This window comes from Pollachius pollachius (assembly GCF_949987615.1).
Source record: "Pollachius pollachius genome assembly, chromosome: 4".
NCBI lineage: Eukaryota > Metazoa > Chordata > Actinopteri > Gadiformes > Gadidae > Pollachius > Pollachius pollachius.
The window spans coordinates 19,875,995-19,895,968 of record NC_136937.1 but is presented as its reverse complement, the minus strand read 5'-3'; the positions used below and the strand labels follow the sequence as shown (position 1 = coordinate 19,895,968).

At 41.9% G+C, this 19,974-nt stretch overlaps 3 protein-coding genes across 3 annotated transcripts in view; all 3 read right to left on the bottom strand.

The window, feature by feature from the left end:
* abl1 (c-abl oncogene 1, non-receptor tyrosine kinase) overlaps positions 1-11,338 on the bottom strand; it is a 32,096-nt gene extending 20,758 nt beyond the window's left edge. Inside the window, exons 1-2 of the mRNA XM_079735243.1 lie at positions 10,906-11,338; positions 9,820-10,077 (exon numbers count right to left, since the gene is read on the bottom strand). Of these exons, the coding sequence (XP_079591369.1) occupies positions 9,820-9,946 (127 nt within the window). The 5' untranslated portion in view covers positions 9,947-10,077; positions 10,906-11,338. The remainder of the gene's footprint in view (positions 1-9,819; positions 10,078-10,905) is intronic.
* A 478-nt stretch (positions 11,339-11,816) lies between these two features.
* Positions 11,817-14,624, bottom strand: exosc2 (exosome component 2). Its single transcript, XM_079735290.1, has 9 exons — positions 14,485-14,624; positions 14,058-14,159; positions 13,917-13,962; positions 13,703-13,792; positions 13,450-13,515; positions 13,237-13,305; positions 12,697-12,873; positions 12,151-12,279; positions 11,817-12,016 (listed from the first exon to the last, which is right to left on the bottom strand). The coding sequence occupies exons 1-9, from the start codon at positions 14,610-14,612 to the stop codon at positions 11,936-11,938; spliced, it is 888 nt and encodes a 295-aa protein (XP_079591416.1). The 5' UTR covers positions 14,613-14,624; the 3' UTR covers positions 11,817-11,935.
* A 1,216-nt stretch (positions 14,625-15,840) lies between these two features.
* Positions 15,841-19,974, bottom strand: prdm12a (PR domain containing 12a; the record flags this gene model as incomplete). Its single annotated transcript, XM_079735569.1, has 5 exons — positions 15,841-16,713; positions 16,829-16,943; positions 17,298-17,453; positions 18,026-18,216; positions 19,755-19,974. 5 exons carry the CDS (start codon positions 19,972-19,974, stop codon positions 16,148-16,150), a joined length of 1,248 nt encoding a protein of 415 aa, XP_079591695.1. The 3' UTR covers positions 15,841-16,147.

The window sequence follows — 19,974 nt, the reverse complement described above, 5'->3', positions numbered from 1 at the left end:
TAAACAAATTTTGCTGGACAGACATAATCTGTTAGGTGGCTACATGATGACCGTCTCAGTGATTTCACCTACAATGAAAGCTATTGGCAAATGGTTATCACAATGAAAATACATTGAAGTTGCTTTCTAAGGGCTGGAATTGACTTGCTACTAACAACGCCCCCATAGAAGTTGATGATGCCCAATTATTAATTATTATATCATCAGGATAGGGTCATGAAACTATGAGCCAAGATTGGTTTGGATACATGAAGGCCTCTGAGAAATATGAGCTCACTTCCTGTTTGACGTCCCTGTGAGTTCAAAGGTCACCAAATTGTTGTGGTGTCCCCAGAATGATGTCATGAGTCTATGTACCAAGTTTGGCTATGATATGATAAAGAGTTGCTGAGAACAGGCTTACTTCCTGTTTGACACATTTGTTCAGCTTGGTCCGAAGATCATATATGGCAAGTTAATGAAGATTGAACGCAATTTGTGGCCTGTGGATACGTACTATTGATTTTGACAACTTTCAACATGGTGGCCAAATTCTGATGATGCCATGAGAAATAATTTATTATTTATTATTATATTGAAATATACTCATGTGAAGAGAGAGGAGTTAAAACACGTCTTCATTAATTATAGCACCCCCTAGAGGTCAATGGTCACCAAATTCATAGTGTCCCCATGATGATGTCATGGGTGTATGTACCAAGGTTGGTTATGATATGTCAAAGGGCTGCTGAGAAATTGGCTTACTTCCTTTTTGTTGTCTTAACAGTCGAATTTGATTGGCTGTAGCAGCCAAACGGTTTGGAATTTGAAAAAACTATTCTAAGTTTTTTTTTGTCAAGTATGGCCTGAAGATCATCTGTGCCAAGTTTAAAGAAGATTGGACAACATTTGTGATAGGAGATACATTTTGAAGGTTTTTGACGTAAACCAAGATGGTGGAAAATCCATCATGGCGCAAAATGACCACATAGTTCATGAGCTAGCGACCACAAATTAGCTGTGAGGTATCATGGAACTGTCCTGAATCAATGTGCCAAATTTCACAACTTTTGACCATGACATTCTATGGGCAGCCATAGACTCCCATGGAAAGATAATAGGAAAACGTACAAAAAATTGGTTGTCTCGCAGCTTCGCTGCTTGACCCGCAAATATACATTCAGTTGCCAAAACACAATCATCGTTGCTTGAGAACAAGCAAAAACCTATGCAATGTTTCTCAGGGTTAATTTCCCATTTGCTTTGGTCTCATCTACATCGATACCAATACAGATCACAATAATCATCAACCAACTGTCAGATGACTATACATTATCTGTTATCTTTGAATGAAGCAGCAACTGACAAAGAATGGAAATGGCATCCAAAAACGGGGCAGAATGGGAAAGCCTATAACATTTTTATTTTTATTTTACTTTACGTTTATTTGACAGGGACAATGCAGAATATATAATTGAGCCAGATTATAGCCACAAGGCTAATTTACATCTGTTGTCCCTGATGACCATGTAGCCTGCGAGCCTCATCAACAATCGGAAACAAGTTAGCATGCATTAGGGTAACGCTCAAGAGTTGTTAAAAGTGCAAATAAATGGCTCGTTGAATGGTTTGTAGATGAGTCACAGATTGAGATGAGCATGGCGTCATGCACTTCAGACTTCTGGTAAGTCATCGGGCTCTCAGGCCAGAGGAGCTGCGGTACAAGTCTGAATTGACAAGATGTAGGCCTTTTAAAGTGTTGTCCCCCAACCAAAATGACATTTTGAAAGTTATATTTCCAATCCTAAAATCTGCACAAATGACAGTTGCTTCTGACGTGTTCAGCAGGCTGCCATTCAAACCCTTGCACATGGCACAGTCATTCCAGTGGTTTGAGGAATGTCCTCTGTATCCATGGCATCCAGCCCGGCCAAGCTCTACATCATCCCCGTGGAAGAAGCAGGGCGACTGTGAGTGTATGTTTGTGTTTCCATCTCCTCCACTCCCACAGACAGACAGACACATCACCCCTGGATGAAGTCACAACGTGGTATGGGGAAAAGGAGGCGCAGTCGATTGAGTAGGGTCCATAAAAATAAGAAGAAAACAGAAAAAATGATGCAGATGGAGAAACATGAAGCACATTGCTCTGCGGTGAGCTCATAGGAGATTTTTTTTATAATCCAGCCTCTTACGGTATGTTAACAGTTAGCTGACGGGTGTAGAGCATGGGTTTTGGCCTTCTCCTGCATACCCCCTCCTGCTTTCCTAAATTTTTACATTAGAACAAACCAGCGCAGGAGTGGTTACATTCCAGTGTTCCATCTTCCCAGGTCCTCTTTGTTTGAAAAACATTTGAAAATCCCACCCTGCAATGTGATTGTCCTGAGCCTTATAGTCAAACCCTTATGTAATGTTGCTCGCATCACTAGCTCATACATACTATATGCAGGTCAAATGTGGTAGAGGGCCATGAATTACTATCATCTGCTACTAGCATGTTCTTCAATGAAAGGTTTTGTATGGCAGCTTATGTTTGGCTCATGAAACAAGATCTTGTGCTAAAACCAGAGGGCTATCTCATTATGAAGGGTGATACACAGAGTGGGAGCTACCCAGCTGTGTTCATATGAGTGCATTTACCACCACACTCGAATCGGCAACTGTGCCTGGCAGCCACCACCGCCCACAGCAGCACAGCTTCCTTGCATGTCAGACAATCAGGACCCAGACAGAACTGATCGGAGTGTGCATGGGGTTGTTTACTCAGGCTGCTCAGGAGAATGCAGCCAGAGAGTCTCAGTCGTACTGAAGAATGGATGGGATGAGAGGGTTTAGGGTTCTGCATAGTACTTCTCTTGGCATGGCTGTAAGCAGGACGCAGACGTGGGGTCCACCAGTGGAAGGACCTAAGCAGTTGCAGGGCTTAGGAATGACACTTATACTTAATTCAGGAACATGGTCGTAAGTCTTGGACATGGCAGACACTGGGACTGACACTAGTCATTTGAAGATGACATGATGCACGCAATATTGTTTGCTTGCATGACCCCCCCCCCCTCCCCACACACACACACACACACACACACACACACACACACACACACACACACACACCTTAAATGACAAGACGGGACAATCTGAGCCAGATAAATTGTGCAGTAAGCCTGCACCTGTGCTTCACAGTGGGGTTCTGGGGGCCCAGAGAGGAATGTAGTCAACACCAGTAGGCGCACATGCAGAGAATGGAAGAATGAAAATGGAAGTATTCCCTGTGATACATCACACAGGACCACATGCAAGCTCAAGGTGTTACACATGTAGCGCTGCCATTGAAAATAATTGCAGCTATGTTGCTACCATTACTGAGAGATTATTTTGTCATTAAGGAGCATTAAAACAAGGTTTTCCAATTTGTTAAGAAGGCCATGGTGGCAGCCATGGCCAACTAATAAATGATTCCAGTTGTTTGCACTTAGCAGATAAGACAAACAACAGAGATGGAGCCCATACGAGCATACATGTACTGTCTATTTTAAAGTGAGGAACAGAAATCTGTGATTTACTTCTAATTATGTTGTTATGGTTTATCAAGGTGTGCATCCAAACTCTGAAGATTTTTCAATGAAATCCTTCTCCATGAAATCCATGTAAGTTTCAGAATATTGATTTCACTCAATTTCTTCAACCCAATATGGGTTGATGTATAGGTGGAGTTTAGTTTCCCTCTTGGCCACGTAGCCAAGCAGGGGACCAATTATTATGACCAATTACTGACTTTATTAGCTGACTTTGAGATGTTTATTAACTGTTTTACATTTACATGGCAGGATTGTCGGTTGGTGCGTATAGAATACTGTAACCTTTACATTCCAACAGATATCATGGTCCGCGAGGGCCCATGTAGTCATCTATGTAGGGTAGAACAGGACAATAGACAGATGCAAACACCAGTGAGTTTGGTGTACTGCTACATGAGTGCAGCAGCCAGAGCTGAACTGTGTTAAAGTGGATCCAGATGCAGTGAGCATAGCAAGCCCCCTCCCTCGTACAGTGTTATGAAGAGGAGCTTAGCAAAACACAAAGGGGACAGGAGTAGATCAGCAGCCTATAGGAACTGGACAGGAAAATAGAACCCAATGTTGGATTTAGCTGTCGAACAGCTGACTATCAAAAGTTAACATGATGATTTTAATTCATGAAAACTGCCTTTAATGCCTGCAAGTGCTGAGGTAGAACTGAAAATTGTTTAGCTCTAGAGGATCAGGGAACAATACCTAAGTAAAACAACCCAAATAAATGGTATCTTGTTTCTTAACAAAATGCAAGATCTGAAATGGAATAGAAGTCCTCACAATCCTAAATACCGCCAAACAGAGATTTGCTGTACAAAGACTTTCTGGACCGAGCCTGCCTTAAATGGTGAGAATTTGACTACTAAATAGACATTCTAGGTAGCAGGTTTTGTGCGGGGACAACAGCTGCGTCTGGGGTGCCTGCTAGCACCCTGAGAGGGAAACAGGTTATGTCTGTTGTGTGGCAGCAGGCTCCCACACAACATTCCACTCTGACTTTACGCTTGTGTTCACAACGCTTTGAGTTTCCTGAGCTCTGTTATGTGGCCATAACACTGTGTGTCTGTCTGTCTGTCTGTATGTGTTGGACAGCTGCATCTGCCTGGGCTTTCATGAACCAGCAAAACACCAGAGCAACGACACACACACACATACACCAAGAGCCCCTTTCCTAGTCTTTCCAATCAGTGACAACCTGAGGTTCAAAGGTACCCTTACTTTAGGATGCTCCGTGTGATTTGTCTTTCCTGAAACTGAAGCCACTAGTAAGACTTGAATCTACAAATTCTACCCCAAGACTCAACTAAATGTAGCATGCATACAGTCTACTATAGCTTTTTCGCCCATGTAATATCCATTTAAGTACAGATTTGAAATGGCATTGAGTGATCATGCTTTGTTTGTGAGGTCGGAAAGAAAGAAAGCTAAAATAAAAGAAAGAATGTAAAAAGTCCAATGGCCTGGGAGGAGAAGAAAGAGGGGTTTTACTATTTGAGAGAAGAATGCGCAAGAGGTCACATTCCTGACTGCACTACTGTGTCTTGCCTCTATTTTCCCGTTGTAAAATTGAGAACCTTACTCAAACCTCCTCTGGTATACAGAAACCATTCAAACAGAAACAACGGATGGCATCATCCTAATCACACCTAGCCTTTGAAACATCCACCTTATCAATATATTGACTGCTTCAGCATGAACCAATCTCATCCTTTGCAATCAGACACACACACACTAGATAAAGAATTCTGGAGTTTATATTCCGCAGCCTGTCTGTGTTTTTCTGTTTGTCTCTAGCAGTGTGTGTGTGTGTGTGTGTGTGTGTGTGTGTGTGTGTGTGTGTGTGTGTGTGTGTGTGTGTGTGTATGTGGACGTGGCTGGCCATTGCCAGGCTGTAACCACCAGGGGCCCAACAGCTGGCCTAGATGAGCAGCAGTGGAGACGCCTGCACACGCAGACCCTGCCTCCTCCATGTCTCCATGACCCACAGGGATCTTGGGGTAGCTCTAGTGTCTAGACTTTATCGATTCCACAAAGGCCCGCAAACAAAGAGGAAAACACAAATACCTCATCACAAAAAAGGACAATAAAATAAATGCACTAAAGAATTACCCATTGGGAATAAGGAGTTGACTTGTAATGACGTTAAAAGTTAAGTTCATACGGCGCAATCAAAACCTTGCATAATCAAAACATATCTTAGATATAAAAGTGTTTAGTATATGCAATATTGGGCAGTATCCCATGATTGAGTTCTCAAACTCGGGATATTGTTTTCATCGCATGACGGTCGTCTCATCACGCAAATAAAAACAAACGATTCCCGGCAAAAAGTTTGATCTTGTTTATTTTTGGAGTGTTCACGTGTAGTATATACTAAACAATTATTCACTTCAGGCTCCATGAATAGTGGGGAATAGCTATTCCCCACTATTCACTTCGCCTCTGGCGAATAATTGTTAAATATGCAATAGTAGCGCAAAGCTTTGTAAAGAAAACATAAAACAAACACATGGCAGTTTGTTTATCAATATCTAATATCCACAAGAGGGCACTACTGTCCTTGGAGCTGGTCACTGGATTCCTGCATTAATGTACCCATGTCTGTACCTATGTTAGTTCACTGGCTGGTAACGAGCCAGAAGATATGTGCGGAGGACGTGATCTTCTGTGTCTTGCAGCGGATTACAAATACTGAAACGGTACAGGTGAAATATGTACTCTGTTGAACGCTTTGACTGTAGCTAGTGGCTTACTTGATTTGGTTACAATTTCCTCTGATGATGCATTAGACAGAAAGTAATGTGTTTCGATTTCTTGAAAGACAATTTCAACTGATTTTATCAAAAACACCTTCCGAGGGAGTGTACAACCAAAACCCTTTGAAAAACCATCGCTCACCCACCTCTCACTCAAGTGCAGCCAAGTGACATACCGCCTAGAACCCCCTTCATAAATATAAAAAACACCATTTAGACTAATGAAAGTGAACTTCTATCTCCAGTTCAATAGTTTGTTTTACTTTCCATGTTCAGTTTAATTGACTAGATATGGTTACTGGTAAGACATAATCAACTCTGAGCAACATTAAAAGATAAAAAGACAGGTTTTGTCAGTGACCTCCTTTGCATAATGCAAATAAATGAGCTTTATAAACTAGATCCTAAAACCTTTTTCCTTCAAACAGGGTGATGCACATCAATCATGTTTTAAAGGGGTCTTCTTGCTGCCTGCCCCTTCAACCACGAATAATTTGTAGCCTAATAATATATATATATATATATATATATATATATATATATATATATATATATATATATAAAATAATGAATAATTTGTAGCCTCACAGGACATTGGATTGGTTAGGAAAGGTCAAACTCCTTATTGTCCAAACTTCCAAGACTTGGAAGACGCTGAAGTACAAAAGGAGCAATTTTCTCTGTACCATTAATATTTTCGGTGCAGTTTATTGCAAGAGATTTTAAAGAGAAACTGCCATTATTGTAGCTCATTAAAGCAGAGCAGTGGGTGGTTCTATTTCATTCTTCCTCCTTACCAATTGCTCCAACTAAACATTCAGTCACCAGAAACCCACTCAATGAACAGACTCAATTGATAACGACTCAATAACCTACAGGTTTGCTTGAATCCTAAACAAACATTTCATAATTGTTCCTTCAATGCAATCCCACAATTTGAATCATTCTCTGCCCTTGGCCCTTCAACCTCCAAATCCTACAATGGTTTAATTTAAACAACATTTGTGAACATAATAACATAACATCAGTCTATCCGTTCAAGCAACATCCAGCAACAACTAATTAGTAAATTAGTTTAACCTAAATATCTAGATAGCTAAATAACAATGCAGTCCAATGGGTTAATTCCAGTCGTCTTTAATAGTGTGGCTGGTCCAACATTGACATGTTACTTTTATCTCAGTCAAACTTAAAATATAGGCCAATACACTAATATAAAAGTTCTTCGGAAAAACTGTTCCACTGCATATTGTTTGCTATTGTTAGGTTAATGACTGGATCGCAACATGATCATTATTGCTTAGTACATTTAAAACATCACAATTTTAGTTTTCAGAGCTTTCTGTCCTTCGGCCATCAACCCCCAAATTCTAATCTCGCTTCCTATTCCTTGTGTCAGCCAGTTCAAGCTGAGGGCAGGAAGTGAATGAGGATACCGTTTACATAAAAACACTTTAACAGCACATTAATTTCTTCATCCGTTAAGAAACGTTTACCGGTAATCATGCATAGGGACGGAACAATAATATTTACATTATGTTAATGGTATGGTTTATTTACCTGCCACTTTACTGAGACTAACAATAACTAACACCATGTTTTTACAGTTAAAAAATGTTTGGGTAAAATTTCTTCACTAAAATGTATAAAATTGATGAGAAAGTACTGTTTAATGGGGGAGTTCCCTGTAAAAAAAAAAAAAACAGGCATTCTACTTCTAGTGTGAAGTGGGTTTTGACCACATTTTCTACGCTCCTACCGTCAGATTTAGTCTAACTCTACTTCTACAGCAAAATAAATTACACTTAATTAGTTTTACTTATTGGTGTGCACAAAAATTACATTAGATTATGACGATTTACATTAATACACATTTTTAAGAAATCCTTGCCTCTTAATGGTCTATAATAATGTGTGTATGACTTAAGCTACTAAAATACGACTACTACTGCTATAAACACTATTAACTAAATATTATAATACTCTACAGCAGGGGTCTCAAACTCGCGGCCCTAGGGCCAATTGAGGCCCGCGGGATGATATTTTGCGGCCCCCTACTTGACAAAGTTTAGTGTTAGTGCGGCCCGCACGTTGTTGTCAAACACACATTTTTGCTGAGTTGCTTGCCACGCTTTTTCATCACTTGTGATAAGGTGACCAGATGTCCCGGTTTTGCCGGGACAGTGCCAATTTTGAGTTGCGTGTCCTGAGTCCCGACAAAAGCCAAAGGACGCTAAAATGTCCCGGTCCAACTGGTATGAAATGTCCCGTGTTGTCAGCGATTACATAGCCAACGTGATCTAATTATAGCCCGATCATTAACTTAGATTTGGTCAGTTGTGCTCCTTTTTTTTGTGGAATACTTGATGCGGCCCAGCCTGACCCAGACTCTACCTCCAGCGGCCCCCAGGTAAGTTGAGTTTGAGACCCCTGCTCTACAGTCCGCCATGCAGCCTAAGAAGACACAAGGTCTTAAACCTGAACCATTGTATAACAAGAGAGAGAAAGCCCAACCATACTTTACAGTTTAGGCGCCTGGGCCAGAGGCCAGATGCAGGACAGGTCTTTGCTTGCCCAACAGTGCCTCTGTCTTTCTCTCAGGCGGCTGCAAGTAAAGATCAAAACCTGCCGGGTGAGAATGCTCATGTCGCTGGTTAGCCTAGCCTATAGCTCTAGCCTAGTCAGTCCCATGCTACACTCACCAGGAAGAGCTAGGCAACTGCAAATATCTTTGAGCATGTGCTGACAATGTCCTCAGCTTGTGCTCTGACTCACATCCCCTTTTATAGCTCATCCTGCTTAGCAAATTGTAGTTGGGGGTGATGGTAAATACAGCTCCAATTACACAAAAAGGGGTATCAATTTATGGATCATTATTAGGTTTATTCTGACGACCGTGTTTAGTGATGTACATTGAACACTGTTATAGTTTACCATTTTCTGTCACGTTCCACTTTGCCAATGATGAACGGATAAACCGTATATACAATGGCATTGATTGGAGAGTATGTCTTTAAAACGCTGAAGCATCAACCTTAATTATCAGATATCGGTTTCATCCTCAGGGGATGGAACTTAGGGGTTATATTTAAGAAACATCAGTTATCCCACTTCAGCAGTATACAAAGAAGAAGAATCATTACTTCTTCTTTGTATACGGCTAATGAGTGAAATCAGTACTTTTAAAGATTATCTTAACGCTGTATCAGCCTCTGACACAGCTTTGCGGGCTGTATTGGCTCTGGCTCAGGCTCTGACTAGCATAAACACTGCTCTGGTTATCTTAAGGAAGTGGTCGAGTGTTAGTGAGTAAAAGTATTGCAATAGCACTGCTATTGGCAATACTGTAGTTGATAGAAGTCCATTTTAATAGACACTTGGACTTGTGTAAAGTCTAATGAACCCCTTGAGAGCACAGCTCAGAGGAACATTAACACCAGCAATAAAGAGAGACTTAAAGAGGTTATTCCGTATACAGTAATGCATCAGGATCAGAAGCTTTCACTTACCATGCACAGCAAACACGTTACAATGGTGAGGCCCATGGCGTGATGACTCCCTCTTCCCGCTTTTGATGAAGGCAGGCAGACTGGGTCTCCTCTGGTCCCCGACAAACTTCCCCGGCTGCTGCCCCATAAGGGCAGGATGCCAGGCGGCAGCCGGGACTCCAACCTGCGCTCCTGCTCACAGTCTGACAGGCACTAGGCCCACTCCCTTCCCTGGCTGGGTCTAGGCTCTCCTGGGGGTCCAGGTAGTGAGGGTCAATCCTGCACGGTGTGGTTGTACTTTTTTAGTCAAACATTAGTGGCATATAGAGGAGAGGGAGGGATACTGAGAGTCTTGGCATCTGGGAGAAAAGCATCCAGGTTCAGGGATGATGTCCGACACGACCGCTGTATGGCTTTCCAAGAGTGCAAATGCATTCAAGACCGTAAGGTAGGAATGAATGCCTGTTCTCCAAAGACATGGCTTTTGGAAAATAAGAGCACAGTACTTTTGCACAATGTTGAACTATAGCTACAGTAAACGAAAGGCCAATTACCAAGCAATACCCGTCAGTGACACAGAACAACAGCTACAGGAGTGACTCTGCTTCGACATAATCACATTTAGGACCACAAACTGCAATGCTGGTTCTAAATTGCCCATGGTTGCCCAAGTTTTTTCCTATTGGATTTGACTAACGTTATTCTTTACTTATCTCTATATAATCAATAAAATAAACATGTCAAACTAACAGATTTTGCTAAATTGCTGCATTGCAGATCATACCATCAAATGTGAAGAGTTTGGCTGTTTGGCAATTATGGCATTCAGAGTTGTGGACTTAATAACTATAGCTTTTAATAAATAAACCTGAAAGAAAAAACACTACATTAAAGAAAACGACATCCCTGCTGATGGTGGTCACATCTGAAGTTGTAGAACATTTCCTAAACACATATTAAGTTAGTTCTGTGGACTGACTAAACAATATGCAAAGACAATTAAAAACCAACCATTAGTTTACATTATTGCCAAGTGGACGACTTAAAGCTAATAATGGGGATAGCACTAGGAGCTAACGTTAGCTGGCGGTGTGCACCGCGACTCACTTTAAAGGCACTTCGGAACAGTCAACAGTTGGCTACCGATGCGTCGCCATCACGACACTAACCATGTCTAACCATGGCGATATCCCTTTGAACATGTCAGCATCCCATCATGAAGAAGCGGTTTTATTCTGACCATCCAACACAAGCGTTCAATTAGTTTGCAGACTTCCGTGTCCCCTCTCCCCGTCCTGCGGAGCCCCGGACCAGGCACCCGGTCCCGGGCACGAATCACGAATCACGGATCGGCTCGGCTCGGGGGTAGCCGCTCTGGGGTACGCTACAGCGCTGTGTGGGCTGTTCGTGCAGAACGCTCCCCACGTATACAGTTGGCAAACTATTCTTGAGAACCCTCTCGGGTCTAAAAGGTATTCATTCGACTCACGTGTAAATAAGAGATAAAGTTTGGCCGAATAGTTGTTACCAGGGCCGCCATGTTTCCATATGCTGGTTTAGCGAACTATGTGGGCGGGGCTACGCTCTACGTCACAGAACGTGCGTGGGCTAGTACCGTGTGCGCCTGGAGCGCGGTGGGAACATTTTTGTTAGCCATTGGAATCCATTGGATCTTGGGATTGCATCAATGATTAGATTTGCATCCTGACAGTGGCTCCACAGTGACAAAGTAAAATCTCACATTTGTAAATGGTTATCAAAACAAACAAGCGATTCCGATATTGAGTAATATTTCTTGGACAAAGTATAAACTGATTTCTGTAGTTCTAGAGATGTTTCACATTTCACAAATACATTTAATGATAAACAGGTGTATTGCCTACAAACAAATCAGGAAAGAGAAACCGTTTTCATACATAAAAAAACCTACACGGTTCATTTGTTTTGATCAATTATCTTTCAAAACTGTATATCCTTGAAAACTTCTGGTAATCAACTAAATTCAGCACATCTTCATGTTGAATTGGAATAAAGATTTATTACTGGTCATCTAGGGTTGAGTGGTTTCCCAATCTCAGAATATAGACTTGTTTTGGGCAATTTATCCGAGATATGATGTGGGCAGAGGGTCCATGTTTTAACCCTCGTGTTCCACGAGTTTCTGCTGCGTCATCATCACTATCTCCTCCATTACTTCTGGTTTCAGGATGTCCTTGACCTGCGGAAACAATTCAACATGGCATGCATATAAGTGACCTCAACCTTTGGTACAATTTGTTTTTTTCATTTTGGTGCACAAAAAGACATGTGGATTATTATTCAAATTCGTCCAGCGAGTGTTGGCTCCCTCACCTGCTGTGACAGAGAGACCTCATAGCAGTAGAGCACACTGGTGTCATACAGGAGGACTTTATGTGCCGACAGCGCCAGGAGACAGTTCCTCAGTCGGGAGATCACCTCCCGGTCAGACAGGGAGATGGGCTAAAGGGAGGAGAACACAAAAGGACATGCAAGGATTTAAACTTCTAACCCTGAAGCTAAACTACTGCATGTACTGCCACAGATGTGAATTTACTGGCAGATTCCAATATTGTATTTGTTACAGAGTCATTACATGAACAACAACATAGATCTGTATGTATCATATTTATTTTTCTTTACATATAAATTCATCAGCATGGGACGGAATGTTTTCCGTCATCTACCAAAAACAATATTACAAACTGATATCAGCCATCTGGATATCAGTTTATCCCAACGTCAAAACCAGACATTTTGGTCCCACTACATGTCAATAACATTGAAATGACTTGTATTTAATCAAACAGTTCTTGGTTTTGCTCGCTATTATATAATGACTTTGATGGGGATGATTTTTGGTGGTTCACAGGACCTCACCTCCAGGCTGGTGAAGAAGCCCCCGGCCTCCTCGTCCTGCTGGCCCGGGGTGGGGTACAGCCACACAAAGCCGTTGTTGCCCAGGATGATGGAGGCTCCGCACGGAAGGTGGTGGAAATGAGTCTTCTGTCTTTTAATCAGTGATGGAGAGATCTGAACAAGCACTCCTTGCCCCAGCTAACGATGAGGAGAACATGAAAAGGATAGATTTTTGTTTAATTTGATATATTCAAACAAGGACTCGTTTTATTTACAGTGGCTCAATAGTAAATCAGGGTTACTTTGCATTCAGTGTTGTCTGTATGGAAAATCTTTATCACAGCATTTTACAAGAGAGAAACATAAATACCAAAAAAATTAAATAAATTATAAACATCCAAGTTGGAAATTAATCCAGAATATCCTATATGTGGGAAATTTGTATTGACTTCAACTCATGCATTTATTTACAAAACAGACATAGTTTGTATCATGCCAATTGATTTATGGATTCATTGAATTACAATATCAAATAATAACTGTATAATTAAAACAACTTACTTTTCCATACTTTAAACTTCGAGTGTGGAGCAGCAGTGCTCCGTCTGCATAGACCGACTGCACCTCCGCCTAAAAAACAGACCAAGCAGACAGGATGTTGAAGTCAGGGGCTGGAATTATCAGCAGCAACACCTATACAGCATGACAACTTTAACAGTATATTGTACACTACTTTATCATATCGTGGTTTATAGTGAAGGAACAGGAGCTTACACTGATGAGATCTCCTTCCTGGAGATATGATCTCATAGTCAGCTCGTCCTCTGCACATCTTCGTCTCTAAGTGAATAAATAAAAGCCAACGATGACATCATTATTTTCTCCAGCCCAAGCCCGCTTGTCCAAATCTGCCCCTCAAGATCACATTATAGACTTTTCAATGTTCTAGCTCTTCATAAAACGCTGCCTCTTAATAAATGACACAAGTAAAGTAACACATATGTGCTTTACAAGTTAAGCGACTAACAAGCTCTCCACCGGGCAGATTGACCGACGACAACAGGAGAACTGAATCCAGGCGGGAGTTTGTCTCCACCTTCCACCGTTTCTGTTGCACCTGAAAACACATTTTCAAACAACACTTTGAGACAGCTCATGGACAGTACATATATTAGGTTCCACCACACTAACGCACAAACCATTTTTTTTTTATAAATTATACAATTAAAAAAGAAATGTACCTCAGTGATTCGACCAACAACGACATCTCCAACCTCCCCATTGAATCTGTGGTTTAAAATGGAAACTTAACACAAAGTACAAGTATCATGCCCCGGTAACTGAGTACATAAATGTAGGACAATCACTAATGGTTCCCTTACCTGGTCTTTAGAGGTTTCACACAGATCAGTTTGTCTACCCTCTCTACCTCTCCGGCCACTGAAGCTGTCAGGTTATCATCGTCCAGGTACGTGCCATGGCCCCTGGAAATCAGGGAGAAAACATCAGGTTATCATCGTGACATGGCCCCTGGAAATCAGGGAGAAAACATCAGGTTATCATCGTCCAGGTACGTGCCATGGCCCCTGGAAATCAGGGAGAAAACATCAGGTTATCATCGCCCAGGTACGTGCCATGGCCCCTGGAAATTAGGTAGATAACATCACGTTATCATCGTCCAGGTACATATCATCGTCCAGGTACATGTCATGGCCCCTGGAGATCAGGGAGAAAACAAGGAATTGGAGCTGATAATGTTAGCAGCTCCATCCATCACCACACGTATATAAGTTACTAATTGCTACGAACCTCATGAAGCCTGTATCTGTTGTGATAACATCCCCTGGGACGACAAGATCTTTATTCCCTTTACGATCAAAAAGAGAAACTGAGCGCGAATCGCTGCGAAAAGTTGGCAATCTCATGTCCACTGCCATGCTTATGCCTCCGTTAACTGTTCCTCAGAAGATGAGTTGTATTGGCGCTTGAGAGTGACGCAATCCCGCAAAGCGACGTCAACATCCTGAAGAACTTAAACATTTGCCTTTATCTATTTACATATTTTTTGTTAATCGTAAATCGTTAAAAGAAAATATTTCAATATAAAAAACAACAACTTCAACAACCAAAGCAACAATTAACAACCGTTAGTTGTACCGTGGCTCGAGTGTCTTCCCGTCGGCCCCGTGTTCATCTCTCTGGTGACCCCTAGTGGAACTCAAAGGCGCTTCACAGTAGTCTTATATTTATGGAAAAAACACTGTTTTGGTGTTTTTACACACGCAACATTTTGTTTTGAAGTAAGTATTAATGAGAGGTAGCCTACACACGTGCCCATTTGGCTAACTCCATGGAATTAAATGGATAAAAAAGGTCGTTTATCTGTCCTTTTAAACGTTAATTCACGTTTATTGTTTATTTTCTGTTTGTATCTTTTGACCTCTAACGTATTTAATTAATGAAGATTATAGAGATAAAGGAAAATATATACATTTCTAGAGAGATGTATAGAGTAAACAAGATATGATCAGTTTATGAGTAATGATCAGTTCCAAGCATTAAACCCACTTAACAATGGGAACAATCAATCATTCATATTGTGTCGTTGTTGGAAAAATAACTAAATGATACTTTGGTTGATGAGACAAGTGTTTGTTTGTCCTGTTAAAAGGTGTTTATGCAAATCCAAATAGTTTTCATAAATAATGTCTCTCTCCAACACACACACACACGTCAATTCATCTCTCAATACAACTGTGTATGACTATCAATCATACAATACATCATTCCAAGTTCTTTGCTGCGTGTTGGATAATTTCTCTTCATGTCTTTTTTTATATTTCCTGTTATTCTCTTTCATGATGAAATACACACCTCTTTTGTTTATATCATGATTTATTTAAAATATAGGAAAGCACAAATATATTTACATTCATATGTACATTACAATAAAGTTTTGAAATGCCATAAATGCTGCAATCCGAATGCAGACTGTACAAAGATAAAGTGACCGTTTTTCACGTGGTGGAATGATGCAATATGAATGCACTACACTGGGCTTCTACCATCTGCTGCCTGCTCCTGCCTTCAGTTTGGAACAATGTACAATTTGCCTGAGTTGGGAAAGACGATTTAAAATTCAAAAATATCTCATATTTGATATGCTTTTTTATAAACACGTTTTGAATACCAAATTGAATGTACAAAAACATCTTAAAAACTATTCCCGAGTTTTTATACTGCATGGACGTAAAATGAATCGATCAAATACGTTTTAGTTTTTTTGGGGAAATTTAAAATAATAAAAAACAACAAACTTGGAAAACAAATAAGGCAACCAATTAGAATGTTTTGAACCACCGATGGACGTATCACATCAATCCTCCTCTCATGACAGCTCCTCCTCTTTGTCCCTGCCTACAGCCCTAAAGTGCAATGTTGTCTCGACCCAACTCTGTCTCCGTGGGGGTGATCAAAGCACCATGGTGGGGATGTGGTGGTGGTGGTGGTGCACCATGGGTATCTGGGGGTGACGGTGGTGGTGGTTGTGGTGGGGGTGATGGAGGTTGCTGCTCATGCTGCTCGTGAGCTGAGGTGGAGGAGGAGGTGGAGGGGGAGGTGGGGACGCCCGGGTGGGCGGGTCCGACAGGGCCGCCGCCGCCGCTGCCACGGCAGGCTTGTGCCGGGCGCTCTTCTGGTGCGCGCGCAGCCCGGCCAGCTGGGAGTAGGCGCTCTGGCACACGTGGCACTTGTAGGGGCGCTCACCCGTGTGCAGGCGCACGTGGTTGCGCAGCGTGGACGACTGGCTGAAGCGACGGTTGCAGAAGCGGCAGACAAAGGGCTTGTCCAGCGTGTGGATGCGCATGTGGGAGCGCAGGTTGCTGCGCGAGTTGAAGCCCCGGTGGCAGATCACGCAGCGCATGCGACCACTGCTGGTTAGCAAAGATGAGGACGAGGAGGAGGAAGAGGAGGAGGACGAGGAAGAGGAGGAGGATGGGGAGCATGATGAGGTGGAGCCATCGCAGGAATGAGAGTCCTCTGGAAATATGTAATAAGACACATGTTAGACACATGTTAACTCAACTGGACAAGTTGAGAAGACATTTGACTAACAGTGAAGTAACCCCTATAAGTAGATTGGAAAATGTCTCACCATTTCGAGTCTTCTTCTGCTGTTCCTCCTCGATGGTCGGGACACCAGGGATGCCCAGGAATGTGTTGTGGGTGTTACCGTACCAGACGAGGAGTTCCTGGTCGGGAGGGATGGTCTGGGGAAAAAATAAAAGGAAGGAGAAAAAAAACAAGGTTACTATTAGGAAGAGGTTTTTAAAGCACAGTGCGTCGGGACCCTGTATCTGCCATTCCCGTCCCTGGCCAACAGGTTACGCTGTTAAACAGCGGGACGAGAGGTTGCTTACTGGAAAAGCCACATGCTACACGTTGCCCGTTGTTGTCGTTCTAGAGATTTCACTTAATGCAAGCAGCCTCCAACACATTTCAACAATACACATAGTGTTGGTGTGTTCATCTTGTTCAATACTAGTTTTAATGCGGGTCGTTCTAGTCTCGGATGGAACCTTTTGTATGCAGTTTTAGAAAATAAGAGTTGTGCAGACGCCTACCTCCACCGCCTTGTAGTAGATGCTGCTGCCGATTTGCACAACTTCCAGATTCTGCTCCTGCTCGTTGCGCGCGCACTTGATGTACGTCATCCAGCTGCGCTGATCCTCTTGGCTGGCGTCGATGAAGTAGCGCACCGAGCCGTCTTCATTGAACACCTTGGAGGGAGGGGGCAGGTCTAGGGTTAGTGGGTTCGTTTGGACGTTTGGAGACAGTGTTTAGCGTGGGCGATGGACTTTGGACAATTTGACATCAAACACCAAAAAACATTTTACACTTACATTATACAATAGCATACACTTTACACTTTACTACACCTCATTAATTATTATTACTTATTACCACGGTTTTAGTTTCTCTGCTTATTATTACTTAGCCTACTTTATCTTATAGTATTATTATTATTATTATTATTATTATTATTATTATTATTATTATTATTATTATTATTATTATTAATTGTTATTGGATCTATGCTGCTACTTCTATTTATTTATTTTTGCTTATCTTTATTTACTTTATCTTGCATTGTTGCTGCTATGTGGCTGTTGAAGAACCCAGCCTAATAATTCCACTCTTATGTACTTGTACAATGAGATGTAATAAAAGTCATTCTGATTCTAATTCTGATTCAAACAGCCTCTACCTGCTGGTGTCAGACGCCGCTTGTTGAATCAAACTGTCTGAGAGTTAATTCTATAGGTCTGCGTCAGGGAGGGTCGTAGCTCACCTCCCACATGAGGTTGTTGTTCTTCAGCAGGTCCACGTGCTCCGGGGACAACACTCGGCCCGTGAAGGGGCCCATCTCGGTGCCGGCCTTGATCCAGGTCTTGGAGAAGATGCCGAGGCCCTCGCCGGGGATGGAGCTCTGGGCGATGACCACCTCGCTGGGCAGCACCAGGCTGGACAGCTTCTGCACCTCTGGGGGAGAAAAAGGGAAATCATTAATATTGGCATTACAATTATTATTATAATTATTACAACAGGCCTGTAAGGGAAACTTGTTGAATTACGTTTCGTAAACATGTTTTTTATTTTCAAACAAAAAGAAAGAAATATAGATATAAAGGCCTAAATAGGCCTATACATATATGTATATATTTATTTATTTAATTTCGCATGACATAATAAGGTCTCATGACCTTTATCCCGTTAAATGAAGATTGTGTGAATAAGATTCGGAGAGATTCGGCAGGGTGAAAAGGCCCCGGAGCTTTTAGGGGGAAATGGGATTTTAGAAAAGTCCTGAAAGAGGTAAATGGACTGGATATTATTTTGTCCAAATATTAAGCTGAACAGCCGATCCCCCGTTTAATTCGATTAGCTATAGGCCCTGTGAAGTGGACGTTTTTTTTCCACAGAGAAACCCCCTTTCCAAAAGCTTTTTCATCCGAATTCACACGAGAAAGAAAAAAATTCTCATGCGCTTCTTAAATGTTGAAATCAAAGACATTTCTGGAGGTGGACTGCGAAAAGACTGACCAAACGCGGGTTAAATGGTCTTCTATTTCCGAGGGTCCAGCAATTTGTCATGCTTCAGATGTGATATTCATTAAAGCGCACTGCAAAAGAAACGGCTAATTCCAAATTCATTATCCTTTTAAGAACTTTGTAGCAATAAATTTGCAGTGAATGAAACCTGGACTTGTTAAAAAAAGACCAAGGAATTTCTTAAACAAAAAAATGGAAAGGCGATTAGATGGTTGACATGCTATGAATAGCATTAGAATTAGCCTTCACGGTGCATTATGCGGGGAACAGCATCTCTTCAGGCCAGAGAAAGGGGAGGCTGGGGAGCCCCATAGCTGCCAGCGCAGGAGAGAGACGGGCCGGAGATTGATGAATGCCCGAGAAAAACCCAGGACATCTCAAAGAAAGGAGACCTTTCTCTCCGCGAGGTTTAAGTGGAAACTTTCCCAGGTCAAGCACAAAGTTAACCAAATTCATTTAATACTCTCCATCCTTCGGTCGGCCCCGGTTACGCGCTAAGCAGCTCCCGAGAACCCGAGTCGAACAACGCATTTAGCAGTGCGAAATTAGAGAATAACACAGGAAAAAAAGCATAGAAAATAAACAATTTATATATGGCCCTTAATCCAATTTAAATAATATAATTACAATAAGCAGTATTTTTATATTTAGGCCTAATTGATATTTCGTTTCTGTCACATAAAAAAAAAATTATGTGCCTGCACATAAAATAAAACACGTCATATATTCTTATATTAAGGCCTAAAGTGTATTCCTGCAACTAAATAATATATATAGTCTACACAAATAATTATTTATAAATGTTGAAACTAAATAGACTAAAACCTTTGCAATCCAAGGAATAACATTTAAACACCGTAACGCGTGTATCTGGCAACAGGCGATTTACTAACTTAATCCAGAACCAAAGTAAACTGTCCACAACTTTGGCCCAATGCCAGATATCGTGTGCAGACGTCGGGCCTTACCTCCAGCGAAGGACTGGGCCAGCACCTCGGCCGTGAAGGCGGTTTTGGGGCTGATGGCGTTGTGTCTCTCCTCCATCAGATGCTCCCCCAACACGTTTCTCCACCTCCCGTAAAGGAAGCTGTGCAGAATGTCGGAGGTGATGATGTCTGACAGCGAGTGACTCTGACACTTAAATCCAGACTTGAGCACCAGAGCATCGACTGGCAGCACGGAGCCCAT